The sequence below is a fragment of the Acipenser ruthenus genome, chromosome 4 (assembly GCF_902713425.1).
Source record: "Acipenser ruthenus chromosome 4, fAciRut3.2 maternal haplotype, whole genome shotgun sequence".
Lineage (NCBI taxonomy): Eukaryota > Metazoa > Chordata > Actinopteri > Acipenseriformes > Acipenseridae > Acipenser > Acipenser ruthenus.
In genome coordinates, this window is record NC_081192.1 from 8,457,501 (window position 1) to 8,484,757 (window position 27,257).

The 27,257-nt window shown below is 38.9% G+C and overlaps 3 protein-coding genes across 6 annotated transcripts in view; 1 reads left to right on the top strand and 2 right to left on the bottom strand.

Moving 5' to 3' along the window:
* LOC117399496 (dynein axonemal heavy chain 11-like) overlaps positions 1–2,238 on the bottom strand; it is a 79,959-nt gene extending 77,721 nt beyond the window's left edge. The window contains exons 1-2 of the mRNA XM_059021940.1: positions 1,582–2,238; positions 956–1,102 (exon numbers count right to left, since the gene is read on the bottom strand). Of these exons, the coding sequence (XP_058877923.1) occupies positions 956–1,102; positions 1,582–1,809 (375 nt within the window). The 5' untranslated portion in view covers positions 1,810–2,238. The remainder of the gene's footprint in view (positions 1–955; positions 1,103–1,581) is intronic.
* Positions 2,239–2,297: 59 nt separating this feature from the next.
* LOC117399859 (uncharacterized) lies at positions 2,298–7,776 on the top strand. Of its 3 annotated transcripts, none has more exons than XM_033999274.3 (4): positions 2,298–2,506; positions 4,109–4,516; positions 4,721–4,939; positions 5,071–7,776. In XM_033999274.3, the coding sequence occupies exons 2-4, from the start codon at positions 4,111–4,113 to the stop codon at positions 5,376–5,378; spliced, it is 933 nt and encodes a 310-aa protein (XP_033855165.3). In that variant the 5' UTR covers positions 2,298–2,506; positions 4,109–4,110; the 3' UTR covers positions 5,379–7,776. The 3 variants fall into 3 exon arrangements, with proteins under 3 accessions (XP_033855165.3, XP_033855164.3, XP_033855166.3); XM_033999273.3 differs by having other exon boundaries at positions 2,301–2,506; positions 4,718–4,939; XM_033999275.3 differs by having other exon boundaries at positions 2,301–2,506; positions 4,748–4,939.
* A 368-nt stretch (positions 7,777–8,144) lies between these two features.
* Positions 8,145–25,473, bottom strand: sp4 (sp4 transcription factor). Of its 2 annotated transcripts, none has more exons than XM_034000656.3 (6): positions 25,339–25,473; positions 24,651–24,736; positions 22,879–24,424; positions 14,379–14,598; positions 12,271–12,470; positions 8,145–9,772 (listed from the first exon to the last, which is right to left on the bottom strand). In XM_034000656.3, exons 2-6 carry the CDS (start codon positions 24,717–24,719, stop codon positions 9,528–9,530), a joined length of 2,280 nt encoding a protein of 759 aa, XP_033856547.1. In that variant the 5' UTR covers positions 24,720–24,736; positions 25,339–25,473; the 3' UTR covers positions 8,145–9,527. The 2 variants fall into 2 exon arrangements, with proteins under 2 accessions (XP_033856547.1, XP_033856546.1); XM_034000655.3 differs by having other exon boundaries at positions 25,082–25,473.
* Positions 25,474–27,257: the final 1,784 nt, after the last annotated feature.

Sequence of the window (27,257 nt, forward strand, 5' to 3'; positions counted from 1 at the left end):
TTAAAAAAAAAATCTGCTGTGATGCTGCATGCAGCCATGGGCTGAGCTGCACTATGAACTTTTCCATGGAGATGGTGATAAACACCAAGGTGGATAGCATGCAAAAGAAGACCTCAGTAGCCTCTTCTCTTATACATTAAACAATAAATATGGAATGTATATTCATGTTTCTGACAAAATACTATACCGGTATTCCTATTAAAAGTTATTATTTACCCCACGAAAGAAGGTTCTGTCATAACATTGATTGAAAGTGAGCTAGTGACTATACAATAAGGTTGTGTTGCAAAAAGCTGATTTGCAGTACAGATAGACTTGCCTTCGGGAAATATTATTTTATCTTTATTTTAAAACAATAGAAACTTTTTTTTTTTTTTTTTTTTTTTACTTAGCCTCTTCCTTAATGAATGTAGTTTCTGGAATTTTTTAAAGGTCTGTAAACGCAACCTTATCAGTCACCTACAAGTTTACAAACCAAGCACTCACAACACCATCCAGTAGATGTTTGTTTGTTTAGTTATAGTAAAAAGTGTATTTGTTTTTCAAATGTTTCCGGCACCTATGCATCAATAGCTATCTTTACAGCCTTGGAACAGGGCTGGCTTTCTGACCATACCAGCACTGTCACCATGACACCAATTGCTTAAAGAGATTTAGTGTATATTGTAGAAGATTACAAGCTGCTTTGTGAAAGGGAAACGCTTTGTGGCCCTGATGATGCAATAGAGACCTAAATAAAAAGGCTTGCTCATATATATTTTGTGTTGAAATGGTTTATGGATGTGTAGGCATACATATTATACATTATAGATCATTAACCTGAACGTCACTATTTCAATCAAACCTCTTTCCAACAAATAATGTTTATCAGAGGCTTGTTTGTATGGAGGAAAAATATCAAGCAAAAAGTGTCACCAATTTTTTTTCAAGTACTGAAAGCAGACCAATGAATTACCTTCTCAAGAACATCTGTCATCTGTCCCAGCAGTGTTACAGAGACCTCTCCAAATAAAAGATCTTTCTTATAATTGTCTGAAAGAATGATGATGTCAGCGCTCTTTTTGATCATGTAAACAGATTTGTTTTTCAAATTAGCTGGGACCTAAACAGAGACACACACAAATAAATAAATAAATAAATAAATAAATAAATAAATAAATAAATGATAATGAAACACTACTGCATTTTGCAACATCGGGCCCTATATATTCACAAAAATGTTAACACGCCATTACAAAAACTATGTAGTATTACTATAAGATCCTATAGGATTTCTATAGTGCCCTGTAGTATTCCTACAATATCCTATAGTATGTGTATAGTATTTCTGTTTGTACTACTTCGTTCTGTAGTGTTGGTATGAATACAATACAGTCTGAAATTGGAGAAATTGTTCTAGTGTGTTTTTTTTTTTTTAAGTCGGCCTGTTAGCTAACTCTGGAGGATGCAGTTGTACACATTTATTTACACTTATTAAAAATTGCAATGAAATGTCCTAATATCTTACAAGATAATTTCATAAGGTTGAATAATGACATCAATACAAGCTGGAAAACATACGAGCAGCATTATTTGACTTACCTCCTGAGAAGAAATCAAAAGACCTGCTGGAGTAATGTTGAATACCAAAAATTCATTCGTGTCTTTTTCAAAAAAATCTGCTAGAGCTTTCTGGTTTTCGTCCACTGTAATATATTTGTCCCATTTGTCAACTTTCATTTTAAACGACTGGCAAAGTCGATTTCCAACAAATGTTACTCTTTCATCTTCTGAGAAACTTGGAGCCTCCGCCTCTTCATCGTCTGTCATTGTGTATCTAGCTTGTTTTCAATTTACAAAATAAACAATTAAATAAACTCCCCACGTTTGCAGAAAGGGCTTGCACCTTATTCCACAACACTATTCAGCCAACGTTGTGAATTGGAGGGAGTAACCTTATCTGTAAAATGGTAATGTTTAATATTTCCTTGCAAGTTCTGCAGTGTATACAAGTGGCTCCTAAATCATATTACTTTGTTGATGTTGCTTATAAAGTCTCTGCCAACCTCCAACAACCTCTTACTGCCCTAACCCACTTTGCGAGCCCTTAAGATTTTGTAACAGTACTGTCTACTAGTATTTGTTCAATTATAAGTGTGGTGGGCGTGTCTTGGAGCGTCCCGTTTCCCTGGAAATAATAGTGTAACTATTTTATTTTTGTAACTGAATGGCAAATCAGGGCTTCCCATTGATTGTAAAGCAACGCCTCCTCACTGGAACAAACTACTGCTCCACTAAGAAAAGGGGTAAATGTTTTCCACTTTTTAAAAACAGACACACATAATTAACTGTTTTATATTTTAATGACTGGTGATCTTTAATAAGGGAAGTGTTATTCATCAATTAAACTGAATAATAAAAAAACAGCTTTGTTTATTAAAAAAAAAAAAAAGGACTCACCTATGGCTATGCTGCTGGAGTGAAAGTTTGTTTTCTTGAGAGGGAGAAGGATACGGGAAACAATGCGGTAAGTAAACCTGTAACATGTTAAACTTTTACCACGCTAACGACATAGTACAAGTTTACAATGTTGTGGGTTTGGGCCACATAACAAAAAGGACGATTCTAGGAAAAGTAGTCGCCCAGTAATTTATGTTACAAATATATATATATATATATATATATATATATATATATATATATTACCGTTTACATAACAGTAGCTGCATTCTTTATGGTCTTCGTTTAAACATTGCAGTTAGGATAGCATTTGGCTATGATCCGACAAATTTAAAAACATTTTAAGCCTGTATAGGCCCAAGTGCTCAAAACAAACCGCTGAGACTAGTCGGGAGCGGTCAGTGAGTTAGTTATTCAAATTACTTTGGGGTGTACAGTAAAACGCATTGTTTAATATACAGGCAATACACATATCACAATACTTCCCGAAGGTGCTGTTTTCCAACTTAAACAGCATGTTTCGTACAACCGAAACAACGTGCATTCAATATCATTCATCACGTTAGCCTTTCCTTTTTGAAAATGCCAAACACGATTGAAACATATAACAATGGGCCAGTTTACATGTATGGAGTTTTTTTTCACGTAAGTGGGCGTGCATGTTGGAAAGAAAAACTATAGCTGCAGAACAAAGGCGGCTCACACAGGGTAGTGCTGCGTGCGCAACTCGTAATTTATGCTATGCTTCATTCACCCGCAACACCCCTACCACGTGACCGCAATACCCCACGAACCTTTGGTTTAGTGTTAGGTTATCATTGTGTGTATTTAAAGTTACGGCCAATACACCACGAGCCTTAGGTTAGGGTTAGGTTCTTGTTAAGAAGTAAACTTCGTTTTAGTAATTACATTTATCACCCTTATCATGTGATCGGGCTGTAGCATCTAATGATGACGTCTGTTACAAGTTGCGCACGCAGCACTACCCTGTGTGAGCCTTCGTTCTGCAGCAATACCCCTCTCCAAAAAACGGCCGCAGTATTTTCATTGGAAAGTCTCATTTACTCGTGAAATCAACGCCCACTTACACATAGGGTCCGTTCACGACACGCAGACTTTCGTCATTCTGCGCAGAATCTGCACAGAATCGGAGCAAGTAGCCAATTAATTTTCAGAATCTGCGCAGACGTTGCAAAGTCTGCCTCTCGTGAACGCACCCATAGTTTCTCGTAAAAATGTTAATTAGCTCGCCTTGCCTAAAAACACTATAAAAGTCACGTGGGAATACGTAAGTTACCATGGTCCAAAGATGGCAGCAGGGAAGTTAATTTTTTGTTTGCAGTATTTTCCTTATCAGATTGATGTTGCAGATAACTGCACTTTTTTTTCCATCTTTCCTAAAACATTGCATTATGTTAATCATGCCATGGATCGAAATGCGTTTTGTAAAATATCATACAGATTGTATTTACTAAGTTTCTGTTTAAAACTGTTACTAAAAGTGTTTGATAAACTGCATGGAGGGCTTGTGAATTCAGGTGGTTACAGCTACTGTACAGTACTTCAGAATACACTTGCAAATAGCTTTCCAAACAACTGTCAAGATGCCTTTATTGTAAAGTACTATGTTTAAATGTGTATAACTATACTCCCATACAATTTCTCCTAGTTATGTCTGAGCAAAACCCATGTCCACCCTCGGCTTACGTCCGTTGGAGCGATGAAGAGACTCGGGTGTTAATATCCATAATAAGGGAAGAGAATGTGATGAGGCAGCTTGATCGCCCAAAGCTACGGAACAGTTTTGTCTACCAAAAAGTAGTTGACGCTCTTTCTAGCCAAGGGATTGAGCGCACAATCCCGCAAACGAGGGACAAATTCAAAAAACTGAAGCAGTCCTACCTGCAGGAACGTGCAAGACGATCCCGTTCGGGAGAAGGAGGCCGGGCCCAGTTTCGATTCTGGGATGAAATGGACTGTTTGTTGGGGCAGCGGCCAGTGGTATCTGTGAAAGCCTGTTTGATTGACACCTCCCAGCCCTCAGTATCTGCAGCGTCATGCAGCTCTCCTAATCAAGGTAACTGGGGAAATGTCATTTCTTGCTTGCCATTACACTCCCTAGTTCTGGGGTTTCTCGCACATTTTGTGAACTTGTAAATCATTTGTATTAGCTAGCCCATTCAAATATATATCAAACCATCGCCTTAATCCTGCAAGTTATCTCGGGCAGCTTTAAACTTCTTTTTTTTGTGGGTATGTGTTTTATTTTCAATTTAAGAAGGCTCCAGCACTAGTACCTCTCTTCCAGCCCTCTCGCAGTCAGCAGCAGGAGCATTGTCACAGTTTGCCGCACAGCATGCTGAACGGGAGGAGGAGCTCTGTAATCCAGATGCCCCTTCTGTGGAGCTGCAAGAGGAGGACATAGAGGCAGGAACCTCAGCGGATGGGATTGCATGTCCTCCTTTGTATACACACTCTGGTGTGGCGGCTGACCGAGGACGTGAGTCTATTTTCATATAACTGCAATAGTTTTATTTTAAATGAGCATATGTATATGTGTTCTTTTATCTATTGATAAATGGATACTGTTCAATGTCTGTTGCATATATATTTATTTTTAATCACCCCAAGGACATCAACAGTACCCTTCAGCGGCAGAGTACAGGCGATCCAGTCTCGTGGAAACAAGACTGTTGAGACGCCAGATGCAGGCCACCGCTGCCAGACAACAGATGTTGTTCCAACAAGCAGAGCGTCGTCGTCAACGTGACTGGGCTAGGTGGATGAGGCAGCAACACCAGCAACACCAGCAAACAGTGGCAATGTTCTCAGAGTTCCTACAGAGAATTGCTGAGACTTCGAGAGCAGCCACGCTTATGGTTGATGTTGGCACTGACCCAGTTCCGATGCCCAGTGTTTCCTCTTCTGGCAGGGGATGATCCAGCGTCATTCGTCGGTCCGGTTGCCTTTCTCAAAGCATTCGCACCAGGGGAGGAAGACATCATGCGTCGTAAATTTAAAATAAATAAATGTATTCGTTTTATTGTGTTTTTCTGTATTTGCTTTCCAACAACTGATTTACATTGGTATATTTTTAACCATGATTTTTGTAATCCAACAGTTGTTGTGTTGTATAGCTTTAAAAATGAAAGATATTAAAGATGCCCCATGAACTTAAGTAACAATACACAGAAACAACTGGTGAGCTGGAGACCACACATTTTACAGTCCCTTTCAATCTGGAGACAGAAGACTTCCTTATGTATAAACAATTAAGAACATTGCCCCTGTAGCAGAGGAATTCTATGGTACAATGAATTATATTTATAATTATATTGTTACTAATGTTACCTCAATTATAGACCATTATTAGACTATTATACAATAATAATGCAAACGTTAGCTACTGAACCCTCAATGGCCCAAGTTATTCATCTTCTTACCCATCATCAGTGTAGGACAAGTCATTTTAGTCTGACATCCCATTCTGTAGTCACATAACATGGTTGTGAATTGTTTGGTGTTTGTATTTAGATGGTTGTACACATATACATGTTTTTGTTTTTAAGCCGAGTTATTTTGAACTAGCTGAAATACCCCCCGTTGCCCGGGGAAATTCAACATTTAAATATTTCATGCATGACAAATTGGGGAACGGTAGCCTTTTGGTTTCCCATAAGTTACTGATCTTGGGTGTCGCACAATGCGCTCGGACTCATTTCCTTTTTTTAACTTTATTTTTTTTGGTTTTTGCCATTTTTAAATGTTTTAAAATGTTTGTTCTTTTTATTTATTTTTTGATTTTGTGGTTTTCTTTAATTTGAGATAGATGGCTACTGTAGTGTTCCAGCAATGGAATTACTAAGTAAAGTACCCCGGGGGTCAAAATTGTGGATCCAAACATAGCCCTGGACCTTCCCCTGGATGAAAGAGGAGGCCATGCAAAGTTTGGTTGCACTGACTCCTGCGGGGTCCAAATGCATAAAGGAACAGACAGACAGACAGACTTTCTTCATTATATATTAAGAAGATCTGGCCTAAGTACCCTGGACTCAAAAATTTAACATGTCTGGTTAAAGCTCAAGGGACTGAAATCTCTTATCTTCAATTAAATGCAAACAGTGCTACTGGGTGTTCTTGAGCTGTACTGCTAAAGAACTGCTGCCGGTGGTTTCATACATTTGTACCCTTCTGTGTAGTATTTCTGAGATAATTATCACTGTATTGAAGTGAAACTTGTAAGGTCTAACAAATATGCATGGGCAGGGTTTTCAATTAGTTTTGAAGTATGTGGCACTAACAAGGTAGTAGGGGCACCAATGTCATCAAAGTGCATCGCGGCCAGGCGGGAGAGTGGGAGGGGGGTGTCCATTATTAGTTCAATTAAGTTCAATTAAGGGTCTAGTTAAGTTACTGAGAGCTCGGTTGGAATGAAAACCAGCAGGCCCTGGGGGTCCCCAGGACCGAGTGTGAGAACCCCTGGTCTAGAACATTAGAATACAATATTTAATTCACAAAAACAAAAATACTCTCAGTAAATAAGCATGGTCTTTCATCTGGAATGAAAAAGTCACATGACTGCAAATACAGCAGCCATATTGAGATAGTGATTGTAAATCTCAGTGGAAGAAACATGCTCAGGACACGATTATATGTGTAGAAATGTAATTCATTATTTATTTTTTAAAATTTTTTTAGAGTGACCAATTATTATTTTTCTTTTATTTTCCCCCAATTTGGAATGTCCAATTATGTTTTGTTTTTTCCCTACACAGCACAGACGTTCTGAGGGCGTGTGAGCATCCTCCGATCTCACAAGCCTAATCCACCCCGAGTGTTTATATAAACGATTAAATATGAAGTCTGTATCTCGAATGCTTTTTAATTATAAGGTAGGAGATGCAGAAAGCAGCAGTGGCTAATACCTTTACTAAAACATACACAATTGAATCAAAGTGACGTAAAATAGTGTTATGTATATTTATACAAAATATATGTGAATTTCCATTGTGTAATATATTATATTATTGATACTGGATCATAGACCACTTATTTGAAGCATCATTTTTTAAATAAGCACTGTAGTATAAATTCATATTATCAAGATATATTATTTGAATTAAATGTTAAATAAAAATATATACAACAATGTATAGAACAAAAAAACACAAAATAAAACATTCAATTTAAAGGGTTTTATTAGGTCACTTGCAAACTTTATGCAGGCAACGACTTCTACATAATTTGTTTATTTTATTTTGCCCACAAAACACTTTTTATACAAATTTGTATTCTACAAATGTCAATAAACGGCAGCCTTTGAGGCTAATTGGAAAATGTATTATTCATCTTCATGGTGACAAAAAATCAAAACCAAGTTTTAGAAAAAGATTTACAAATGAGATGCTGCTACAAAATATTAAGGAAAATGATCTGTCACACAAAATATTACACATTTCCACTGTTTGTAATCAAATCAGTCTGTTTTTAAACATTTATCTTTTTTATTTTTTTATTTTTTATTTTATTTTATTACACATAATTGTGTAGGCCAAAGCAAGTTAATTTTGATGCTATGGTTATAAATATAAAAAGGACCACAATGCAAAAAAAAAATAAAAATAAGACATCATTGGAATACCAGAAAGAAAAAATAATAAATTATATATATATATATATATATATATATATATATATATATATATATATATATATATATATATATATATATATATATATAAAAACATGCTGCACATAATTTCCTGAAAATGTAATAGGTAGCTTACAATACACACTTTAGCTGTTCATTTTACAAAGGCAAATATTGAAATAATGATAAATAAGAAATCAGTACTAGTCATCTAGTTCTGCCAATATATGAACATAACCAAAATCTAACAGAATGTACTAACTCACATCTAATACCGACACTGGAATTATTATTTATATTATAAATATGGAGACTAAAGTAGCCTTCTCTGAGACAAAGCAAGACACTGGCATAAAAGCTGCAACAAGAAAAAGGAATGAATAAAAGTAAAATGCCATTTGAGTACATGCTATTGCACCCCAAAGTGGCCTTTACTCTTCAGCTATCCGTTTGCTCCGGTTTCAGTATAAATTGGGCACTATATTTTACATTCCTTTGAAGACACACTAGTGGACTCGGAACGCTACTTTGGACATCGATTCTTCACAGGGGAATGGAGTCGGACAGCTGAACACCTTTCTATCTCCGGAGAAATAACTTACAATTATCTTTTACAGTATATTAAGGCAATATAATTCATCGTGTGGTAACTGAGCTGCTTAAGAATCGATACAACAGCAAAACAAATGAGTTTCTCCCTGCACAAAATCCGGTGAGCAAAGCAGCGATTATCTTTAAACCAATTAATAAACACGATAGAAGAAATCATTACTTTTATTATATAATCCTAATGTAAACATGACTTCATTGAAAAAAAAAAAAAGATTGTCTTTACAGTATAGCTTTCTTTAAAAGTATTAACAGGTAAAGTTAAACATTGTTAAAAAAAATAATAATAATGTTCTCTTCAAAACCTAACATCACTGATGTTTTCAAGGAGATGTACTATTTTGTAAAAAATCTTCTTTACAAATATTATGGTCAAGTATTTCTTTAAAATAAAAAAAGAAAGCCATCATCTGTTAACTAAACAGAAGATATTTAGTACAGGAATACTGGCCTGGGTATGTCTTTATGCTGTCATCAACTTTCTGACCTCTTTTCAGTGAGACATTTTAGTTAATCAAGGTGGTGCAAACTGGCAACTCTGTTTTGCATAAAAAAACATTTTTATTAATTTTTTTATATAGTGAAATACCCACTGCATTGATATTATTCAGAACCATTGTGCTTTTTTATATTTATTTTTCAACTAGTATTAAAAGACATTTCGGCAGTACTACTAGAATCTGTTATAATACATTCATTTTATTTTAAAAGCTACCATAAAAAAAATCTTCTGATGTGCATGTTTTCATTTTGTTTTTGGTCCACTTTCATATCTTGAAAGGTATGCAACCTTGAGTGCAAAATGGGACCCAGGTATAGAAAATCCTCTTTAAAACTCATCCATGTTGCTTGATGCGTTTGGGGAAGCTGGGTTTGAATCCTGGGACAGCGAGGCTACAGTGACAATCCGCGGGGAGCCCAGGACATCGTTCACAGCGTCCTCCATGTCCTCAGTGGTGACGATAGCCAGGGCTGCAGCACCCTTCTTGTTCTGGTGAGTTTTGATGTGCTTGGAAAGGTGGTCGCTTCTCATGAACCTCTTTGAACATTCTGGGCATTCAAATCTTTTCTCACCTACAAAAAAAAAAAAAAAAAAAAAGAACACCACACTAAAATGCAAAAAATCTAGTTACAAAAGCATGATTCTATTTACCATGTCAAAGCAAAAAACAAGTACTGTTATTTCTACTTTCCCAACCTAACAAATACAGGGTTTCATTAAAAATCAAATGTTCATGAATACATCTAATAAAATGTGGCAACATTTGTTTTTATTATGGCAGTCTCTCTGGTGTTCTTAAGAATACACTACACCACTGTAGTTTAATACCCCCAGTTCTGGTAACACTGTGTAAATTGCTATTCACTGTGTGTTTAATTACCCTTGAAGCTCACTGCTGCAGTATCTGTCAATTCCATATTAGTTATGCCTAACAGTAAGAATATCCCCACTACTGGCTTTAAGGACCGCTGCTTGAAGCCATTCCCATTTCATTACTGATAGGATCAAAAAGGAGCCTTGGCTTGTAGCTCCTCAGAGTGGAAGTCAGTGTGTCACAGCACACTGCTGTAAATACAACATCAGTGCTATTAGCGCCATTAACCCTTTGCGGTCCTATGTCGGACCAGGTCCGACATTACAATTTTCTCTTTCCGGTCCGACATCATCAAAAAGACGTCAAGCACAGGTCTCTAGTGGTGTTTTCTCCAGAAAAAGCTGAGAAAACCTTTCAATGGCTGAGTGAGACCGATAGGAGCCGGAAAAAAAAGGGGTGGATCTGAGCAATACAAATAGTCCCTGCACCACAGACATAACACGGACATAAACAAACAAGATAGCTGCTTCCACATCCAGCGCTCAGAGAATATCATGGACATTTGCATAGCTTTTTGAGATGTTATAGTAATAAAATAAATGACTTGGATTGCATTATTGAGGAGTTTGGTGATAAAACAAGTGATCAAGAGATGTTTGTCAGTATGCACAACTATGAAGAGGTATGTGAAAAATACAGCGAACAAGGGGTGGGGCGGGGCTAGAGATGCAGTACCAAGTGTCCTGTTGATATGCAGTGCCTTTTAACCCTTTGCGGTCCATTGTCGGACTGGTTCCGACATTGCAATTATTCCTCTCAGGTCCTTTGTCGGACTGGGTCCGACATCATTATAGCAACGCAAAAAACGGGTTTCTAGTCGTTTTTTCTCCAGGAAAAAGCCGAGAAAACCATTCAATTGCCGAGTGGGAGCGACAGGAGCCGAGACAAGTCGAAAAAAATAAATAAATAAATAAAGGCGTATCTCATGAATAGTCATACATGGCCCTGGTATCAGATAACGGGGCGGTCGTAAGTAAACAAGCTGGCTGCCTGTGAATCAGCGCACAGAGAACACAGACATTTGCAGAGCTTTTTTAAGATGTTATAGTAATAAAATAATGACTTGGATCGCATTATTGAGGAGTTTGGTGATAAAGCGAGTGATCAGGAGATGATTGATCGGTATGTACGACTACTATTTTTATTATTATTTATTTCTTACATAGGTGAAGGCTATAGCGAACGAAAGGGTGGGGCGGGGCTGGAGATGCCTAGTGAGTGCTTTGTTGATATGCAGGGCCATTTAAACCCGTTTGACTGTGGAAAAAAATACTTTTAAACAGCGCGTCTAAAAATTAATTAGACTTGACGTGCCTGAGAGGCTCTGAATAAATAGACCTCTAAGGGTTAAATCTGGTTAACCATGATCTAAACAGTACATAAATGTAAAAATATAAATGTGACACACATACTTCAATAATCTCAATTAACTGTGATGCAAACTTTCCATACCAAATTTCATCACAAGATTACATTTTTACAGGGGTCCCCGAGTGGCTCATCCAGTTAAAGTGCTGCTGCTGGGAGTGCAGGATGAGTCACCCTGCTTGGACGGCGCCGGTTCGTGTCCGGGCCGTGCAAAGAGGCTGAACTTTGCTGGGGACCCTGAGTGGGGCGTCACATTGGGACACTCCCAGGGTGGGGGATGGGAAACTGGCAGGGATTGCTTCTCCTCATCACGCAACAGCAAACGCTACTGACCAGACACAGAGCACATTCAAATTGGATAAGAGGCAGAGCTGGTCTCTGTTCTCCAGGATCGGTAGCCCGCCCACCTGCTCTGGATTGCTTGGCGTAAAAGCAATTCTGGCTTTAGGCTTGTGAGATCGGAGGATGCTCACGCGCCCTCAGAATGTCTGTGCTGTGTGGGGACTCGCTGCGGTGAGGAGAAAAAAACATAATTGGACATTCCAAATTGGGGGAAAATAAATAATAATTGGTCACTCTAAAATTAAAATAAATAAAATAAATAAAAAAATAATTACATTTTTACACATATCATCATGTCCTATGCAAGTTTCTTCACAAAAGAATAAACCTCATCTCCACAATATCCCACAAGGCTGGGGATAATAAGCAGTTTTCTAGCTCTTCTCTATTCCATGTCACATACGTATGAGCCACTATATACCTTGGGAGGGCTAACATATTGCTTAGCCTCCTAAAACACGAAAGCATGCAAATGGAATTGCTCACCTGTGTGGGTGCGTCGGTGTCTCTGCAGCTCGTCACTCCTGGTGAACCTCTTCCCGCAGAAGATCCAGTTACACACAAAGGGCCTCTCTCCTGTGTGCCAGCGCAGGTGCGCTCGCAGGTGAGACGTCTTCCCGTACACCTTCCCACAGCCCTCGATGTGGCAGATGTGCTGCTTCTTCTTCCCCGGCTCGCTGTTGTTTCTGTTGGAAATCAGGATGCTCAGGTCACTGTCCAGAATGCAGTGCGGAACTGGTTCTAAGGGTGAGGCTCTCACTATAAATGGGTCTACTTCAGGGAAGACAGATCCAGTTGGAAGGAAAAGGACCAAATCAAACCAAATGCTAGTCAAAACTGTTAGCGACCATATCTATGATAATCTAAAATAGCTAAATGTGTGTGTGTTTGCGGAGGGGGGGGAGGGGGGGGGGATACTGGGGCAATTATAATCATTTATAATGCTTGAACCTCCTCAGTTTAATCAGCAGTTGTAATACGTTACCTATGCTATGAAGTCTAAAAATGAATTAACCGACATCTACAACACCTCCAGTACTTTTGTAGCTTTGTTTAGAAAAATTATCATCTTTTTTCATTAGTCATTTAGCAGACGCTTTTATCCAAAGCAACTTACAGAACTTTGCATCACAATTGCTGCTGCAGAGTCACTTACAATAGGATTTTGGTTTTACGTCTCATCCGAAGGACGGAGCACAAGCAGGTTAAGTGACTTGCTCAGGGTCACACACAGCGAGTCAGTGGCTGAGGTGGGAATGAACTGGGAACAAGCCCCTTCCTCTAACCACTGCACCATGCATTACATTGTTGGAACATAGTTTCCCAAATTCTCAATACAGGGTGGTAAAGTTAAAAAAATGTAGAAAGATCACACATACAAGTTGTACTCAAAAGTTTACATACCCCAATGAAAATTTATAATTTCTAGAAATTTCTTGAAAACAAAGAATTACAGGAAAAATCTTTTGTAGCAAAAGTTTTGCTTTTGTGGATGAGGAAAAAAACGTTACAAGAAATAGATGTATACAATTATTTATTTCAGCAATTTTTTTGGAAAACTCCAAAAATGCTAATTCAATACCCTGTATACCCAGTATTCATACCCTGACAAGGAAACACCTTTAGCAATAATAAGCTCTTTTAAATGATTAGGATATTTGTCAATGAGCTTTTGGCATGATTCTTTTGTGATTTTTGACCATTCTTCAACGCAAAATTGTTCCAGTTTGTTCAAATTCCGAGGACTTCTCTTGTGCACAGCCTTCTTCAACTCATACCAAAGATTCTCAATCAGATATAGATAGGGGCTTTTTTTTTCTAGATAATACATTTCTAGAAATTACAAATTTCCATTGGGGTATGTAAACTTTTGACTACAACTGTATATGCCGGTACTCCAGGCACTGCAATTATGAAAAAATCCTTATGCTGCCAAGTTAGTATGGTATATGAAGTCATTATAACTGCAAAGTATTAAAACCGTCCCTTTCCAGAGCAAGAATTCAAAATATTATTGTTACCTTATTTTAAGCTGTAGGGGAAAAAACTACCTCCATGCATTGTAAAAACATATATGAAAACTCACCAGGGAAAAGGTTCATCAGACTACATGAGATCTAAATATTGCTGCTGGCATTTTTACATATTTTTTAGAAACTTACACTTAAGATACTCATATGCAAGGATAGAGATGTTGGTCACATGACCTTTGCATATGAAGGACCCTATTTTAATGGTATAGCAACGGTATTTTGATCTGGTGCTCTTCAGATCAACTGAATGGGACCCATTTGTCTTCTTTCTACCTTTTGACACAGTTGTATTCTGTATATGCCACTCAGTAATGCTTGCATGTGGGGAACAAAAACAAACTTTTGAGCCAACAAATTTGGCAGTTCCATGGACCAAATCATGGGTTAGGAGACAACCACCACGGGTCATAAAAGGGTCTGTAGTTGACTGACTAATAATTCCTCGATATGGTCTTTTGTCAGAATTACATTAAAACCGTCAACCCATTGGTTGGAGCAGCAGTTTGGAGTGGCACAGAGGCTTAATCCCCGCCCTGTATAATGAATTTAGCAATTCCTTGCCTTCCTTCTCCATCCCGGCAGTTGGGACACGAGCAGGCGACCCTCCTGAGCCTCTTGCCTGGCTGCCCCTCCTGGTCAGAGACCTGCTGGGTCTGTTGAATTTGCACTTGTGTGATCTGGTCGGTGCTGACAGCACTGAGCGCTGCGTTTGCAATGTTCCCCACGGCTACTGTTACTGGAGACGACTGAACCTTCACTCCGTCCTGGTTCTGCTGCTGCCCTGTAAAGCACAAGGGGGTTTAGTCATGACTGGGCCACCCCTACCCCCTCCAAAAAAGAGCAATCAATGAACCCCCTTATTAACATTACTAAATACAATAAAATAAATACATGCATGTTTTTAACAGAGATATAAACACTAAGGTTTGCTGCACTACGGTTTAGATTCGATCAAGTTACTCTAAATACCCAAGCTATCCCTATCAACTGTGTTAAGAGATTAGCTGCACTTAGTCAGCAAGGTCAGACTGTTTTCATAGTGAAGCATACAAACAACAGTTGGGTTTGGATCTAAGACCTGTGGCAGGATGGCTTGCAGTGGTGAGGTGTGATGACATCACGGACCAGGAAGTACCAGAAACAAAACAGTGGATGGGCGGGTGAAGCTGAACGCTGCTGCGGTCAGCGTATTTATTAAATCATAAAACAAAACAAAAGATTTGAACAATCAACAAAACAAAAAGGCACAAGGGCCAAACGAATAAATAAATACGGTTTAGCAGTCGTTTTTAAATCAAGTTTTTTTCCTCCTCGCTCTCTCCGCTCCCCGTACTCTCCTCTGTACACTCCACCCCCGCAGCACGGACAGCTGCAGCTTCTTATACTCTGGCCGAGGGGTTAACTAGCTGTTAATTATCTTATAACCCCTCGGCCACAGTCTGCACGCGTTTAGTAAGGATGCGTGACTGTCAGCTAGTTAAATAATCAGTAGCTGATCAGCCACGCATCCTCACGGGGTTTTAAATTATAAATAACAAATAACAAAATCGGCTTTCGCCGTAATAAACAAATCATAATAAATAAATAAAGGGGCGGGACACTCCGCCACAGACCCTGTTCACACTTGGACGCCTCAAGGCTGCCTTTTCTCATACGTGAACGCTCCAAAAAAGAAAAGGCAGCCCAGGGCCGGCCTAGATTTAGGCCGCCGTTTCCATGTGGCCAGGGCCTGCAATTCAAGACCAGGGCCGGCCTTTACATATGTATGAATGCAAAGCAGACCTTTTCGTATCACATGACCAATCTGGTGGCATAGCTCAGTAGACACTCCCATACTCTCACGCGTGTGAAAGGTAAATAGAAAGCTGAATGCTGTGCTAGCCAAGACGGCAGTGGAGCAATGTTGAATGGTAATTATTTCTACACCATACAACTTTTATTATAAAAATATTAAATAAAATAAAACAAAACAATCTATCGGGTTAACACTCAGGTTGTTTCTTTCACATACAATATGAGCTCCAGTGCATTCACAATTAACTTTTCTTCCTGTTATTTAGTATGAGCGATAAATATAAAAACTGCAGGATTGTGGATCTCAATAATGATCAATAATGCTGGTGACTTGGCATATTCAGCCACCATAGTTTGTTTTGCACGCAAGGATATACATGGATACAGAAGTGTGCGTCTTTACAGTAAAATGCCAATCATTTCTTTAGCTGCTTGCTTTTACACACACATAAAATACTGTTCTCATCCACAAATATTGAGATCGTTGATGCACCATCTGAGGGTGAGACCCTCACTGTAATATTTCAATGCCTGTTATTGCGATTATTATTGTTAATGTTATTCTGTATCTAAGTTTATTATGTGTCGTGCGTGTTGTTGAGCAAAGTGTCTTTATGGGTAATGTTTAGGGACTAGAGAATAATACTAGTGCTGGGACGAACACAGGATTTTCTTGTTCGGATATTCGCTCATAATTTAAATATTTGTTCGGATAGTCATTCTTTTTTTCAAACAGTAAAGCCATTATATTGCTCTGAATGCAGGCAGAGACAGCATAGCAGCAGGTGCAGGGGGCGTGGCCGTGGCCCCTGTGTGTGTGTGTGTGTGTGTGTGTGTGTGTGTGTCCTTTTTGGCTGCATATCTTCCTTTACCAGTTCCACTATAATGCTGAATGTTGCTCTGGTGACGCTGAAGGACTCTATCCACTGCAGATCTGTGAAAGAGTGATGCAGCACAACCTCTTCCCACCAGCAAGATGGATGAGTTTGTGTCCAAACTGTCCTTTCGCTAGCCATTGGCATTAGATAACCAGGCATAAGGATTTGCTGGTAGAGGATGTTTGGAGGTTCAAGGTCCCGGAACAAAGGGAAAACATCCACTGCTCTCAATCCAGACAGCCTTGGGAGCATACGTGGAAGATGTGCGGCACAGAGCTTTAGAATCCTACGTCTCAGCCGGTTTCCAGCCGTGGTGATCTGCAGTACCCGTGTTGGTCAGTTTCATTTTATACCTCCCAGTTCATTTTTAATGAATGAGTCGTAAGATAAATTAGTTGAAAACGGATTCAATACTAATGACAAGCCACCCCGCAAATTACTTCAAAATGATTAATCTTAATTGTAGTCAACATTTTATAATTTCCTTTTGTTTTTTTTTGTAAATTTTCAATATCCTTTTCAATCACCTACTTGTAACTACAATCACTCTCTACAGTAGGATACAAACTAGGAACTAAAAATAGCTCTACAAGAACTCTACTCAATAAGCCACACAGCAACATTTAGCCAGTCAGCAAAGATCACTGCAAAGTCTATGAAGTATCACTTAATTTGGATGCAAACAGCAGATGCGATGAAATCACTGGTCAAACCAGATTTGTGGTCAAGGACATGTGAATAAAAATATCAAAACAGTTAATGTACCAGTAATGTGCTTTTATTTGTAAACCTTATTATAGCCTGTTCAGCAACATAAACATGATACGGGACTTTGATGTGACTGTGAGACCAATATTTTAGTTCATGTCCTTCCTTATATCAATTTTACAGTACAGCTAACTAAAATGAACTGGAGACATTTTGTATATTAATATTACTTGAAGTGTTTCTGCTTTTATTACTATAACTATACTATAGTTATACTATTACTATAGCACAGATGAAAGAACATAACAAAAGAATAATGAATCAAACTCCTAATGCCAGCATCTCTACAGAATGTCTTGCTCTCTGTGACAGGTGTTTGTGCCACTCGTACTGTACAACGGACCTTCGGCTAGATCAGCGGTTCTCAAACTGGGGGGCGTAGACTGTATCCGGGGGGGGGGGGGGGGGGGGGGGGAGGCGGGGGGCATTAGAAGGTTTAGGTTTTTTTATTTTTTTTTTTTTTCCTCTTTGAATTACAGCACACATCTAAACGTAGGCCAGTGATTGTCAAACTTTTTGGGCCACGCCCCCCTTCCTCTTGTCTGTGGTACTTGACGTCCCCCACACATACTGGTAAAAATAAATAAATCCAACATGCCTGCGGCTTCTCTGTATGTCACTGATGTTTTGTTTTTTCGCACGAACCAGCCACTGATCCATCGTGATAAGAGCAAACTTAACACTGCAAGTTACAGTTTACTGATTGTGACCAACGCTTACTACATAGTAAGCTGATAAACAACATACATTACCAGATGGTAGCAGACTTTGTCCAAAAATATGCAAGCTTAAAAGGCACCAATCATATGCACAGTGCCATCTACAAACTTTGACATGCCTGGAGGTGTCGGCATAAAGATTTGTTTTAAGTTAATATTTACCGCACAAAGGGAAATTTTGGCTGGTATTAAATTCGGCGGATTGATAGGTTGGTGGATTTCTTTCACAGCACGTTCACATAAAAAGTCAGTTTTACATTTATACATTTATTACAAAAACATTTAAATAAATGTTTACTTAATTGTCTGCTAAAACTGTATCTCATTTACAGAAACTCGTAACTTACAGTTACAGTAAGTTACGTTTACAGTAACTCGTATCGACATTGTAGATGCTACAGTAATAGTATCTACAGTGTAACTGCAGCAACTTGGAAAACAACAAAAAAGGCCTTCTAATCAGTTACAGTATTTATCGTTCTTATATGGCCCTTCATTTTAAGAACCAGTAAACTTTTATGATAAGCAATTGCTGTCGCTCAGTTTTAAAACTACTGTTCACAACATAACACAGTGGAACGATCACAGTACTGACATGCAGTAATTGTAGGGCAGTATTGCCTAGTGTGAAATCTTTAACAATAAAGTAAAAATGAAAATACTTTTATTTGCTTCAAAATCATTTCAAACTGGTTAATAGACTAGCAAGCACTGGCAAAATCAGCTCAGTTTTATACAGTGCAGAACATTTTAACGTTTTGTTTTGTTTCTGGACTTTGCGATGCCTGCATTAATAATCATATCTACAACGCATCAACAATAACAATCAACCATATTTGTTACAGACTTTCAACAAGTCTGACACAAACAATTTTGGCTGTTACTTAATTAAACCCTGAATCCTGAATCCAGGGACAGGTTGAGAGTGTGCACAATGAAAGGAGCATGATCAGAAGCACAGAGACGGACAAGATTTGTTGGCCAGGGATCCAAGGAGCATGTGGCAGTAGTTGATTTCAACAATAGGCTGGAGACATCAGTAATGGAGAGAGGAGAGAAGGAAGAGAGAGCAGGAGGGGCAATCGGAAGGGAGTCAAGGTGGTCAAGTACTAGACTGGGTTTGTGGCAGGAGAGTGTAGAATAAATGGTGTTGATTTTTTTCCGAAAGAAAGAGAAGAAATCATGGCAGGTAAGAGAGGAGGATGAATGGGAGATGGATTTATCTATGGCTGGATGCAGGACTTGATCAATGGTTTTGAAGAGAATATTTGGTTTACCGTGTCCCATAGATATGATTTCCATGTAGTAAGCATTGGTCACCATCGGCAAACTGTAATTTACAGTGTTAAATTTGGTCTTATTACGATGGATTGGTGGCTTGTTTGTGCATAAAAAAAACACCCAAAAAACCAGCAGTGACATACAGAGAAGCCGCAGGCATGTTGGACTTTTTTTACCAGTAGGGCCTATATGTGTATGTGTGTGTGTTGGGGGGCTGGGGACGTCAAGTACCACAGACAAGGGGGTGTGTCCCAAAAAGTTTGAGAACCGCTGTGCTAGATTAATGGAAAGGTCAGTCTGCATTTTAAAGGCTTAAATGTATGGGACTGGATTATCCACATACAGTACAAGTGTACAGAACATGAGTGACATCACTTTGTTACGTCATTAACAAACAGAAGCAGGTAAAAGTGGTCTCAAAAACATAGCCCTTGAGCAACTCCAAGCTTATAATGGTCTCATAATGGTTCCCCAGGGTCTGTTTTAGTTTATGGGAGAAATTGGCAGATAAGATTAAAAGGATGTATCACCTACAGGAAATAAACTCTGCGGTCAAAACAATAAATTGAATAGCTGCCATGAAGGTTATTCATGCGGTCACATAACATTTGACGATGTGCCACTGATTTATTACGGTACGTTTTAAAATATTTATATAACAATAATAGACGCACTAAAAGGTTAACATCTCATTTCTGGAGCTTCTTAAAAAGCTGCAATATATACTCTGCATAACAAACACATGGGTAGTCTGAGGGCAAAACAAACCAAAAATCTGCAGGATTAAAACAATTCTAAATGACATAAAACTAGCACAAAACTACTGACAACAGCAGTTTAACTGCTCCCTATAACTAATTTACCAATGTGTTTTATTCAGATTGTACTTTTTGTTTGTTTAGGTTTCTTACCCTTGCACTTGTTGCTAGGTAGTCTTTTTACCAAGTCCTGACAAGAATAATTGAACATTTAAAAATCATAGCCTCCAGCGAATATCATTGTTTTTTTTGTTTTTTTTATATCACTCTTGTTGACAAATCTTTGTGTGAACAATATCACTGCAATCCAAATGAACATTAAAACTGCAACAGTTTTCAAAAAACTGCAGATGTTTCCAGAAAATAAATTCTGGTATGAAAATGCACCTAACCCCACACTGAAGTATTCGGATGGCAGGTTTTGAAAAACACCACCTAGAACAGGGTTCAAATCACGCCTCTCCTTAGCATTTTTTATTTTTTTATTTTATTTTACTTGTATTTCAAGCAGATGACTAAAATCCCTATTTCTCCCTGAAATAACTACACAATAAAATGTCTGACATTCACAACTCTCTCTTCTACCACGAAATCAGCCCTGGTGTCAGTGTTCCTCGATCAACTACTTTAGAAACTCAAACCGGGTTTCAGCAGCCTACCACTGTCTAACCATTCAGTAAGCAAGTTGAGACTAGAGAGAAAAAAAAAGAAGCAAAAGTATTAAATTAATAATAATCAATTATGATTTAATGACTGTATCAGTGTTATTTATTAAATCTTTATGTAAGCACTATGCAGTTTAAAAACGAGTGATGATTTATAAAGTTTGACAATCATGAAACTGGAGTATAAAATGTCTATATCAACACATTATTTAAATAACTCCTAGGTGGAAACATTTTGAATAGGGGTCACAGTACTGTACATTTAGGTTAAAAGGGGTATTTTAAAACACTAAAGGCTGGTTTCACAGACCCCAATTAACTAATCTGGAATACCTAATGTTACCTAGCCTTTAGAATAGTATAAAGTCTAAAAGGCTTGAAACACTGCATAAGCCTTGGTACATTTTTGGGACACTGCAAGGGGTTCCATCTATGGGAGGTGAAAGTAACAAAAATTAAATAATGAATGACAATTCATTAAATGTTAAATTTAAGCAAGTATCGCATATTGAATTTTAGCATCAAATAAAAAATTAAACATTGAATATTAAATGCAAGTATCGAATGTTAAAAACTAGCATCAAACATTAAATGAGCTTTATCCATTCAATGTGCCTTTCATCCATTCCACGCATGCACTTGCAAACTGTCAATCAATCCTACCCGCCCCGCCCATTCCCACATCAGGGAGATCGGTGTTAACCTGTTCAGCCAATGAGAGGCTTCAATTTTCAAACTGAAATACAGTACCTGTCTTGTTCCGTCTGTAGAAATTAAAACAGTCTTGTTGTTTTACCTGTTTTGTGTGTAAAAATGTTTATATTAAATAACGGTATTAAAACGTGCGGTTGTTTTTACAATAGTTTTTATTTTATTTTATTTTATTAAGTTCACATGGTTGAAGCTGCTAGGCCCGTCGGACCGACCCAGCTACAGAACTACGCTCGACAAAAAAGTATTCTTGCAAGAAACATGCTATAAACTAATACCAGTGATGATACCATTTTGTACATTTTAGAGTGGCTTCAAAGTATTTTGATTAATTCAGAGGCAAGCAGAATTTATGCCAACGGCCCGTTGGAGTAAGTTTTATCTGAAGTCATTTCTGAGTTACATCTTGAGTTTACAGGTGTTGTCACCAATTCAGTACCCCCTCAGAAACCTGTATCCCCTGTATCCAAGACAGGTACCGTATTTCAGTTTGAAAATCGAAGCCTCTCATTGGCTGAACAGGTTAACACCGATCTCCTCGATGTGGAAAGGGGGGGAATGGGCGGGGCGGATGGGATTGATTGACAGTTTGCAAGTGCATGCATCGAATGGATAAAAACCACATCGAATGACAAAGTGCACAACGCATGGATAAAAGGCACATTGAATGGATAAAGCTCACATTTAATGTTTGATGCTAGTTTTTAACATTCGATGGTAGTATTTAACATTCAATACTTGCATTTAATATTCAATGCAAATGTATTATTTGATGTTAAAATGTAACATTTGATACATTAATTTAATATTTAATTTATTATTATTATTAGTTTATTTAGCAGACGCCTTTATCCAGGGCGACTTACAGAGACTAGGGTGTGTGAACTATGCATCAGCTGCAGAGTCACTTATAATTACATCTCACCCGAAAGACGGAGCACAAGGAGGTTAAGTGACTTGCTCAGGGTCACACAATGAGTCAGTGGCTGAGGTGGGATTTGAACCGGGGACCTCCTGGTTACAAGCCTTTTACTAATTAATGCTAGTATTTATTATTTGATGCTAAAATTCAATATGCGAAACTTGCTTAAATTTAACATTTAATTAATTGTCACTCATTATTTAATTTTTGTTACTTTCACCTCCATCACCCAATGAGTAACAATCAATTAGTAAGGCTTTACATTTAAAACTAAAGCTTTTCCAGAAGAATCGATCTCCTAAAAAGTGCTACTGAATGTCCCCATAACAGCAAACATACAATTAAGTTAAGCAAATGGACACAAGTTAAGGCACTATGATTTACTACAAAGGGAAAAAAAAAAATCAACTTAACTTATACATAAGTTAAGATGTGTCTTTTACACCCCCAAACAGAACAGGGTATGTTTGATTTCAAACTGTTTTTAAACGGTGCAGTTTGTATTTACTGCAGTACTGTAGTGTTCCCCACCAAAGTCTAAACATAAACAAGTAGACTCGCTTACCTGTTACACCCGTGATAGTGACGGGAACTCCCTGTACTTGAACCCCGGCACCTCCAAGATTTGCAATGTTGACTGTCTGAATGTTGGGCAACGATGCGAGCTGTGCAGCATTTAAAGTAATGGGAGTACCACCAACAGCAAGAGGCGTGATTTGGGCAAATGTGCCTCCTGTCGCGTTTGAAGTCACCGGGGTAAAGGTGAGCTGCTGGGGTAATCCTGCGTTCTGTAGCTGCACATTGGAAAGGTTCTGCACCTGCACGGTCTGCCAGCTGATCTGTCCAGACGGTGTCAAGGTCGGGGCCCGAATGAGCACCTGGGTTGGACTCTGCACTGCCTGGAGCTGAACGTTCTGCAAAGGCTGCTGCTGGATCGTCTGAACAGTCTGTCCTGGTTGGAGCTGAATTGCCTGTTGAGAAAGACCCTGTATCAGTTGTTGCTGGGGCTGGTGGATCTGTATTTGCTGCAGCATGGGCTGCCCCACGATCTGCACCTGCTGAATCTGACTGGACTGGTCCTGAACCGTTTGCAATCCGTTAGCCTGAACCGGGCTCGACCCGTCAGGCTCATTACCCGTGACATTGTGGGGTTCTTGATCAGATGCACTTTCTGAAGTGGACGAGGCGTTGGTGTACTGTCTAGCTTCTGCGGAGTTTATCACAAGCGTGTCACTGCCCGACAGCGTCGCAGCTGCAGTGGTTGTGCAGGAGGGAGATCCCGGCATGCTGCTGACAGCAGTGGAGACAGGCGTGGTAGCCGGCTGATTCCCGTTAGAGACCCCACCATCAGTAGGCTGAACAAGCTGGAGAGACCCTCCTCCCGCGGCCACATTGTTTATCACAGGCAATGCCAAAGTAACTCCGCCTATGTTAATGGGTACGGTGGTCACCATTTGAGTCTGAGCGCCAGGAATTGTCTGCAACTGCAACGGGAAAGACATCCCCGGCCTGATTTGAAAGGGTATCGCTTGATTCGCCACATTCTGGGTGACAATATTTGCAGACGTAGCCCTGTTTGGCGTAGCGATGATGGCTTGGTTATTTCCTGCAGGTATGAACTGGATTTGGTCGTGCTGCACGTTCAGAGCTGTGGGGTTTACAGAGCTGAACTGGATCTGCTGGCCATCCAAAGTCTGAATCTGCGGAATCACTTGATACTGTACGCCGCCGCCGGACGAATTCTGCATGTTCTGCACCTGAATGACTTGGAATTGCTGCTGCCCCACTGTAACGTTGTTGGAGGTGACGGTCTTAGCCTTGCTGGTGGCGATGCTGTCATGGTTGCTGCCGGCTGCACTGGTGACCACTGTAACCCCTTGCTGTGTAATGTTATCTTTAGATACCGCCGGAGCTGCTGCGACAATCTGCCAGGCGTTCCCAGCAAGCTGCGTAGTGACCAGTTCCAGCTGCTGCGGTTGGTTCTGCAGATGAACAAGCCCTTGACTGGGATCGATGATAATTTGCTGTTGTCCTGCCTGGTTTTCACCTGGAGCCCCTCCTATTTTGCTGCAAGTGGCGGCGAGCAGTGCCAGAGGAGAGGGTTGCGCGTCCTAGGCAGAAGAATAATAATAATAGTAAATGTACATGCTTTTCTGTCTTTTAAATAACCAAATGCAATGTCTGTATAGTATAACTGCCTCGAATTACAGAGTATACTACTATGTTAATGGAGCCCGGCTGTACAGACAAGCAGTTAGACACAGGAAGTGTTGGTTAAGAGAGAAAGAGAAAGTCTTGAAAATCATATTAAAAAGACTTCATAAAAGAATGTATTACCTGCAATACAGAAGTTTTGCCTTTATTACTATAATCCCCACCAATTGATTTTCCTCCTTCTGTCGCCATCGTTTCGTTCTTTTGATCTGAAAAAACAAAGCATGTTAAGAACAAATACTATAGATTTCTTATGACCACCGAGAAAAAATGTTCTAACATTTTTTAAACGTAATCAATCATCGTAATCCACCATATGTGTTAGAAAAAAAAAAAAAAAAAAACACAGAACGTGGTTCGAAACCCGACCCAATAGATAAAAAAGTAACACCCAAAAGGAGGTTCCCTGTTTCAGACATTAAAAAAAAAAACTATAGGTCAAACCAACCAGTAATTAAAACAGAAAATATAACAAGTCTAAAGAAAAATATAAAAGATGATGATGGGTTTGGAGAAAGAGGGAGGGGTAAGAAGGAGGGGAGGGGGTAACGTACCACTCATTCCGCATTAATAAAAATACAGAGAGGAGTAGTTTAAGAAAAAAGGCCGGACGGTATGGATTCAGAGGCTGGCTGAGGCTCGGATAAGGACGGCCTATTTTTCCACGAATGGCTGCTGCTGGGCTGTGGCGTCGCTCCTCCGGCCGGGATAACCAGGCTCTCTGTCTGGTGAGTGACAGCTCTACCAGAAAGGGCGGTACTACCCTGCAAAAAACAAAAACACTGACAAGGCACCATAAAACGCACTTTACCTAAACACCGTGAAGTCTAAAATGCGGCTTGTTGTATTGCTGACCCTTTTTTTTAAATAATACATTTTATTGCATCGTATTCCAAGTTTCAATCACTGTTTTTGTTAAAGACCCACCCACTCCTATTATTTCCTAAACAGGTACACCCTAGCTTGTTAGATGAGGAGATTTACGCCCCATTATGAAAGTTATAGAATTCAAACAGCTGGGGGGAGATGTCGGTCACTTTTCTCTTTAGGGCTAGTTAGTCCTTAATAAGCTTCAGATGCTTAATCAATGTTAAAGTTGACAAATTAATTAAAACAAATACAAAAAGAAAGCTAAGTTAATCACTATGACGGGCAGACGTCTCGCCCATCTGCTCACATTGGCTAGACTGCTGCTCTGTCTGCGTAGGTTGTCCTGGGAGATGTATTTTTAAGCCCTTTACTTTGTAGAGCGTAAGATAGCAATGACTACAACTCCCAACATGCAGCGCCAAAAAGAGGTGGTAAATGTGTCAAAGGCTTGGTTGAGAAGAGAAAGGATAGGGCGGTAGCTTGTATTGTGGGGGTTGGGCAAATAGAAAGGGGAGGGGGGCAAGAGATTTTTTTTTAATGATTATTCTTGCCCACAGTATATATTTTTTCTTCGATAACACGTTAGATTAGTGCACCGGTGTTATACAGTTTGACAGTAAGGATGATTTAACATAACACAGACCGCTTTTGGTCTATGAATTGTAGTTAAAACTAAATATAAATGAAGGATAATAATTTCATAAATGAAGAATTAATTGTCTGTGGACCGTTTCCAGTTGGATTCTACCAAGAGTTTAATTGAAATGGCATGTGGCATTAAATATCATCCAAGAAAGTTGGAAGTTAATTATGCTTGCATTACATAAATATATTAAATGCCTATTCCTCTAACAATTTATAATGTTGGTTCCCAGAGAAATATAAGTGATGTTTCAGAATATACTAAAATCTTTATGAGGATTCTATGATCCTCTAGCATGTTAGCCTAAGGAATTTCTGGAGTGATGTAGAATGGCCAGAGCAAATAAATAAAGAAATAAATAAACTTTGGGGTAAGATGGTCTGCAATATCCCATAATGCCAACCAGCATGCAAATGGATGTCTGGACACACGTATGAAAAGGAAAAAGCACTCCAGTGAGTTCTGCAAGGCCTCCAGTCATTCAGTTAAAAAGGAGCATGGCATGTTTGCTAATTATTGCTGTAGAGTGGGATGTCAATGTGCCAAGAGATGTTGAGCTGTCCCCAGTTGCTCTTACATGCCTGTTAAATATCATAGCAATTTGTGTTTCTTGACGTTCCTCTTTTGCTGTTCCGTTTCTGAGATTTCTGTGTTGAGGTAGTGGTTTCTTTGTTCAACTGGGTGATTTTGTTTGGATAATTTGTGTGATTTTACTTTTAGACTGTATTGGGTTTTCGGATGATAACGTTTTGGGATATTTGATCATGTTATGCAAGAAAAACTAACCTATTTGTGCCAGTAATTTTACAAAGTTGCTACAGTTTTACAGTCTCTTATCTCAGAAACTATTTGAGATAGTGACTTCATATTTGTTAATGTGGGATTGGTCTTATGTATTGCTTTGTTAAAGCTTCTACACTGGTGCTAACATGGATTGGATTGTGCTTAATATATAATGGACTACTTTTCTGTTTTCTGGATAGCTGACTTGACCTTTTGTTGCCAGTGGTTCCTTATTTTAGTTTCACAGTGGGAGTTACTGTAATTACTTAAGATGCACAGACCTGTTGGTCTTTGTTGAATATGATTGGTTGTTTTGTTAGTTTTACAAATGCAATGTACAGCAAAGCAATACATTTTATGTAGAATTCTGGTAATACAGCTCACTCATGCTTCGGGAACTTGACAGTTCTGTTTAGTTGATCTTTTCATTTCCT

What these genes read in the sequence shown, in the direction of transcription:
- sp4 (XM_034000655.3), bottom strand. An exon ending in CACTATCACGGGTGTAACAG is followed by an intron (nt 14,599 to 22,878) that starts GTAAGCGAGTCT and finishes TGTGCTTTACAG; the next exon opens with GGCAGCAGCAGAACCAGGAC. An exon ending in ACACCGACGCACCCACACAG is followed by an intron (nt 9,773 to 12,270) that starts GTGAGCAATTCC and finishes TTTTTTTTGTAG; the next exon opens with GTGAGAAAAGATTTGAATGC.
- LOC117399859 (XM_033999273.3), top strand. Translation starts at nt 4,111, where the DNA reads ATGTCTGAGCAAAACCCATGTCCACCCTCGGCTTACGTCCGTTGGAGC. An exon ending in ATGCAGCTCTCCTAATCAAG is followed by an intron (nt 4,517 to 4,717) that starts GTAACTGGGGAA and finishes TTTCAATTTAAG; the next exon opens with AAGGCTCCAGCACTAGTACC. An exon ending in TGTGGCGGCTGACCGAGGAC is followed by an intron (nt 4,940 to 5,070) that starts GTGAGTCTATTT and finishes AATCACCCCAAG; the next exon opens with GACATCAACAGTACCCTTCA.